Source organism: Chenopodium quinoa, unplaced genomic scaffold, assembly GCF_001683475.1.
Source record: "Chenopodium quinoa cultivar QQ74 unplaced genomic scaffold, ASM168347v1, whole genome shotgun sequence".
Lineage (NCBI taxonomy): Eukaryota > Viridiplantae > Streptophyta > Magnoliopsida > Caryophyllales > Amaranthaceae > Chenopodium > Chenopodium quinoa.
In genome coordinates, this window is record NW_018744066.1 from 750406 (window position 1) to 756948 (window position 6543).

General features: G+C 37.0%; 1 protein-coding gene across 1 annotated transcript; it reads left to right on the forward strand.

The window, feature by feature from the left end:
• Positions 1 to 2668: 2668 nt before the first annotated feature.
• On the forward strand, positions 2669 to 6054 carry LOC110690882 (60S ribosomal protein L5-like). The gene is made up of 9 exons (XM_021867781.1): positions 2669 to 2798; positions 3760 to 3829; positions 3938 to 4029; positions 4303 to 4429; positions 4529 to 4608; positions 4685 to 4801; positions 5179 to 5313; positions 5399 to 5568; positions 5655 to 6054. The coding sequence occupies exons 1-9, from the start codon at positions 2796 to 2798 to the stop codon at positions 5767 to 5769; spliced, it is 909 nt and encodes a 302-aa protein (XP_021723473.1). The 5' UTR covers positions 2669 to 2795; the 3' UTR covers positions 5770 to 6054.
• The last annotated feature ends 489 nt before the right edge of the window (positions 6055 to 6543 follow it).

Genomic DNA, 6543 nt, shown 5'->3' on the forward strand with positions numbered 1-6543 from the left:
TTGCAAAGACTTATTTACTATGCATTCTTTGCATACAAGTGAAACACGGTTATTTACTATGCATGTTCAATACTTCGGCCTTCGGGCTTCTTGAAATATTGCAGGAATACTCTCTGCAGGTGAGTGTGTTGATTGCAGGTTTGCTATTCTCAGGCTGATGATAAATGTGCTGAATTGTTATAAGGGCATGGGCATTCAAAGGTATATTGTCCAAAAGCGCTAAATACAAGTTTCTCTTATTGATTAACAAGTTTGTGGCTCAAGAGGGTAAATTTGTAATATAACCAATAAGTTAGGGTTAATAGTATAATTTTGTCCGAGTATGGAAGAAGGGTAGAACTTCACTAGAGATATCACGGCTTCAACGGAGGAGGAAGAAGCTTCCATGGAGTGTTCAAAGCTCCAGAATAGCTTCAATGGAGGAGGGCGATAACCCTACCATTTAGGGTTAGGGTTAGCCATGCCATGTAAATATGGCTTTGGATTGTAGATCATGGGCTTGGCCACGGGCCTAAGACCTTCTTGAGCCCAACCCAATATCCATGGGTCATGTTGGGCCAAGTTGGCTTGGAATTGCAAAAAATGGCCCAAGCATAGCCCACGTGCTTGCCCATGATAAAGCCCATGGGCCCACGGGTTTTCCTTGTTGAATCCAGTTTTTATTACATTGATGGTTGATCATATAACTTGCTTTTTTATTATTATTTTTTAATAAATAATATTGATTCATAAATAAAAGTCACACGAAATCTACAAAGAAATTTAGATCTAACAAATACATCATAATTGAATCAAATAAAAACATTCTGTAAGCAAATCTACAATCGTTGTTGCAAATCGTACCCTCCTTTATATCGTTGTGGTTTACAACCTTTTTCAGCGAGGGGGTCTATCGATCTGTTTATTTGTTGTAGCCGTGCAAAAAAATTCCGTCTGATTCATTATATTGTAATCGAAATATTAACCTCTTTTTCAATCCTGCACAAAATTTTACCAATAAAACAACTTTATAGCAATACATGAAATGAAACAAGCAAATCCTCCCTAAAAAAGGAGAGAAGAAAAACTCGGTCTTTTGAATGAGCCAATTCCTCTTAAAGAAGAAGAAAAACCCTGTATTTTGAGGGAGAAATGTTCCTCCTAAAAGAGGAAGAGTCATTAAAAATCTAAAACAAGATTAAAAAAACACACAATTGAGGCTTTCCACCGGTAAAAACCGATGAAAGTCCCTCCAAAATTCAACAATGGAGGCTAGGGTTTTAGAGAGAGGAGAGAGAGGCTAGTTTTTTTTTGTGCAACCTATTTGTTTTTTGCTTTGTCATTTTTTTCATTTTGCTTAATTAATACAGTTAGTTTATTATTTTTAATATTTGTACTAGTTTTGTGCCTCGTGCGAGGTTTTTTTTGTGCAACCTATTTGTTTTTTGCTTTGTCATTTTTTTCATTTTGCTTAATTAATACAGTTAGTTTATTATTTTTAATATTTGTACTAGTTTTGTGCCTCGTGCGATGCCCGGGTTGTTTATGAAGTCGATTTAAATCTATACAACGTGGCAAAATTCTATCCAAATTTGATTCATAATAGAATTCTAAACTAACTTTTTTATTTTATGAAGTGTATTTAAATCTATCCAACGTGGCACGACACTTGGCGAAAAGTTAGAATGCCAAGTGTCGCTGCCTCGTGACCTAGCTAAAAGTTTGACTTTATATATTAGTTATATGATGATTATAATATTTTGTTGTATAATAATGACGGGCAGTCCTATGGGCCTATATACGAGTTGGGCCTAGTGGACTTCCAAGAGCTTTCTCGTGCTTCTATGAGCCATGGGTCGTGCTCTGCCTACGTTCCTAATTTCTAGACCTAGGCATGGCTCATGGTCCAACACGAATAACATCTGGTCGAGCAACAATGGCCTTGCATAGGCTTTTTGGGACTAGTTCGACCGTTCGGGTTGGTGGTTGGCTACTAAAGATGGCTCTAGGCCGTGTTGGGCGTGCCTCGTGCCATACCCTTGTGCTTTAGGATTAGTTAGGCCCAACACATGGCTTGGCCCACGAGTTCGTGTCGTGCCGTGTCGGGCTGGAGTTATCAAAAGGTTGGCCCGTGCAAAGCCTAGGACCACATGCCATCGTGTCGGGCTTGCTTGCTTAAGCATAATTACGTTGATTTTAGTGTGCTTTGCCGTGTTGGGCTCGATCGTGTCGTGCCTTATCATGTTTCTCGCAAATAACAACGCTCCAAGCTCGGCCCACGGCCTACACACATAGTATCGTGAAGTGCGATGCTGTGTTTTTGTGGTGTTGGGTCATACCCAGTGCCATTTTTATCAGCTAGCCTAGCCCATTGCCATCTTAAGTATTCGTGAGATCATTCTCCATCAGGCGTTCACGTTAATAGGTTGCTAGCAAAAATTATAGTCTTCAGGATCAAGTATTACTCGATTCTATGGTCTAGTCAAGTGCTATTTTTGCTAAAATAAGTGCAAATAAAGTGAACTAAACATGCTCCTATAATAATACTCCGATTAAGTAAATAAAAAAGCTAGTACCGAAGCTAAGCTTAGTAACCAAAACAAGAGTTTATTTAGGTACAAAATCCGAACCCAAAAGTGGAAGGAAGTAATAAAAGCCCTTAAAACCCTAGAACAAATCTAGGCCGTTGATCTAACGATCTTCATGAAACCCTAGGGTTTTTATCGTCCTCATTCTTCATAAACTCGCAGTCTACACTCTGCTGCTCTTCGCGCTTCTCTCTCCTCCTTTCTCTCTCCTCAGCTGCTGTCGCAACAATGGTGAGGTTCACTCTCTTTCTCTCTCCTCTCTGTTACTGTCGATCTTCATCTCTCTTCGTTGTTCTGTTCGTTATGGTTTGAACTTTTTTGTGTATTTGATGAACTTTGATTTGATTTTCATTGAAATGATTGATTTGCTTTGGGTTTCATTTCTTCCCCTTTTTTGGTTTTTGATTAATTGTTGAAATGGATTGATTGGTTTCAGATTGGTTGTTTTCCCTAGAAAAATTGAATCTTTTTTGAAGTTATTTGATTTACTGTGGAAATGTATTGTGTTTTAGGTTATTTAGGGTTTAATTGCGTTTTTAATTTGTAAGTTAATTTATTTATGTCGGGGATGTATTGGCTGATATGAAGTTTTGTAATTGAGAAAAGGGTTAATTTTAATTGTAATTGTGCTGAGCTTTCATCATACATGTGTTAACTTTAACTGGGTATTATTGATAATCGAGAGTATTGGGTGAAATGCAAATCATGAAAGTGGTGCCATTTAAATGGTTTAGCAATGTATTAAGCCTGAACAATGAGCATTTACTGAAAAATCACTATTATGGTAGTTTAGATTTTGTGGGTTGTATAGAATGTGGTATGAAAGTGTAGATTGTTAAATTCAATATGGGGCTGTTCATAGTTGCATGTATGAGAGAACTCAACTGAAATTGTTGTAAAAATCATTTGTCATTTGGTGATGGTTTGATTGCTTGATCCGTATGTAAGTGTAGCACCATTGCACTGCTTTATGCATTTCGTAAATCTGGAATATTACTTTGTTACTTCGAATACCAATGCTATTGTTATGAAGTACAATGATTTGTGTGCATATGAGAGGAATGATTGTAGTAAGCTTTATCTCGATTGGCACTTGTTGCCCCCCTGTTTTTCTTGTTATTAAGTTAATTGGTAGATAGTTATATGATTTATGGTACTGCTTTGCTGATGATATAGTTTCCATGTGTTGCAGGCCTTTGTGAAGGCTCAAAAAACAAGGGCTTACTTCAAGCGTTACCAAGTAAAGTTCAAGAGAAGAAGAGGTCAGTCATCTATGAGTTTTAGTTTTGCATTTACATGTTGGAACAGTTTAGCAGTCTTATTGATTGTTTTTTCTTAACCTTGATTTTTCTTCATTTATGTATAAACAGAGGGAAAGACCGATTACCGTGCCAGGAATCGATTGATCAACCAGGACAAGAACAAGTACAACACTCCTAAGTACCGTTTTGTTGTGCGATTTGTATCCTTCACTACGCTACTATATTAGATTAACTCTACTACACTGAATTATCAGTTTATCACATTTGTTAGTTGATTTGATTTCATCTTTCACTTGCTTTGAAAAACTAATGCTCTTTACAACTTTATGTCTTTATATATACATGATCTGCTGTATGTTTCAGCAATCATACATTTTTCTAATTTTCACCCGAGAACTTAATTTGAAATGATTACATATATCAATTATATCATGATATCCATTTTTGTAGTTCTGCCTTAACATGTAATGCAGACTAACAAAGATGTAACTGCACAAATTATATCTGCAAGCATTGCTGGTGATATTGTTCTTGCTTCAGCCTATGCTCATGAGCTTCCCCGCTATGGGCTTGAAGTTGGTCTTACTAACTACGCTGCTGGTAAATTTCATTTTGTGCCTTGTGATCCATATTTGTTTAAATGCCTTATGCTGATCCCCTGTTAGCAAATATTTATGTCATTTTTAAATGGCTTTTCAGCATACTGTACTGGACTTCTTCTTGCAAGAAGAGTCTTGAAGATGCTTGAGATGGACCAGGAATATGAAGGCAATGTTGAGGTAGATAAAGGATCTGATCTTGTGATTAGTCTGAATATGCATAACCCTTCTAGTCTCTGATGAGTTTGTTTGTCAGGCAACTGGTGAGGACTATTCTGTTGAACCTGCTGAAACTAGGAGGCCTTTCCGTGCTCTTCTTGATGTTGGTCTTATTAGGACAACTACCGGAAATAGAGTTTTTGGTGCTCTTAAGGTATAGTTTTTATTCTCTTCTCATGTGAGTGGTTGGAAGGTGTCTGGAATACCCATTGTTGTATTGTAAATCTTTTCTGATGTCTCTAATCCTGATTAGTCTTAACCTAGGGTGTTTTGTCCATTTGATCATGTGAGTAACTTTATTTGCTAATCAGTGAAATTTTAGTGACGGTGTGTTGATGTCTTTTGTTCAAATTTGTTTAGGTTTAATGCTATTTACTTGTACGGTAGACCAATTGAATTTCTCAAATAAATTGATACATTCTCTTCACAGTGTGGCTGCTGCTTCGCAAGTTCTGATTTTGACAAGTATCAGTGCATAGTGTTTGAAGAACATTGATAAACCTTGTTTGACCAATGCTGTTTATTTTACAGGGAGCACTAGATGGTGGTTTGGACATTCCACACAGTGACAAGAGGTTTGCTGGTTTTGCTAAAGACGGCAAACAACTTGATGCTGACGTCCACCGCAAGTACATCTATGGTGGACACGTTGCTACTTACATGAAGGTTAGGATTGAGATTCAGTGTTCTATTATTATTGTGCACGCTTCCGAATCTTCTGTGGCACTAACTCTGATGTTTAATATTATAGACTCTCATGGAGGATGAGCCTGAGAAATACCAGTCTCATTTCAGTCAATACATCAAGAGAGGGATTGAGGCTGATAATTTAGAGGCTCTGTACAAGAAGGTTCATGCTGCCATCCGCGCTGATCCTAGTGCCAAGAAGTCTGGCAAACAGCCACCAAAGGAGCACAAGAGGTGAGCGTTGCTGGAGTGATCATTTATTTAGTTACTTTTATATTACATATGTATTAATATTAACTTGAATAATATTTTTGCTTCAGGTACAACTTGAAGAAGCTGACATATGACGAGAGGAAGGCTAGCTTAATCAAGAGATTGAATGCCCTAAATGCTGCTGCTGGTGCTGACGATGATGAAGAGTCAGATGAAGAATGAAAATCCCATCAGCAGGCTTATTAGGCAATGAGTTTTTGTTTCATGCAGTTCAACTTAGAAACATTAAGTTTTGTTGGGTTCACTTACATTGGCATTTTTGCAGGATCATGGACTTGTTAGATCTTATGAAAAGTTTAAGTAATGACAGAATGGTACTTCAGTTATTTGCCCTTCTTTTCACTGAGGTTTTCTTGATGTTTGATCAAATTATAGCTTTGGTGTATTTGATAAGTTTCTGCTTCTTAATGTGTTGTTCACTTGTAAATGTTGAATGGTTTGCTTCTTTAACAGTTTGTGTTTTTGATAAATTGAAACACGGGCAGAAAAATTTAGATTACAGAGTAAATTGACATTGTATGCTTAAAAAAATACAACAATAAATAATACAAGTAAAAGATTACTTGCTGTTTAGTTGGTCTATATCATGAATGATTTCACAAGCTTGGTTAATTTTGTATGTGATGAAGTATATGAACAAGTGGTAAGCCACCTTGTTATCTAAGGGCCTGTTTTCATACGTTTATTTTTAGTTCAGCTTAGTTTCTAATTTTCTTCCGGGCTTGCCCCAGTTTATCATCTAGATAACCAGTTGATGTTTATCAAGGGGTATATCTGTAATTTTCTATATAAAATGGACATTTTTTTAAATTGCACTATAATTCATCTTCTTCCTCAACGTTATTTCACGCACATCCATGGATCTCTTCTTCCTCCTTCACCCACCTCCATTACAAGCATCTGTTTCTTCCATCGACACCTTCATCTTCTTCTTCA

Bases quoted from the DNA above. Each gene is read 5' to 3' on its own strand.
- LOC110690882 (XM_021867781.1), top strand. The intron at 4,609-4,684 runs GTAGATAAAGGA...TTTGTTTGTCAG, and splicing joins AATATGAAGGCAATGTTGAG to GCAACTGGTGAGGACTATTC. The intron at 5,314-5,398 runs GTTAGGATTGAG...TTAATATTATAG, and splicing joins ACGTTGCTACTTACATGAAG to ACTCTCATGGAGGATGAGCC.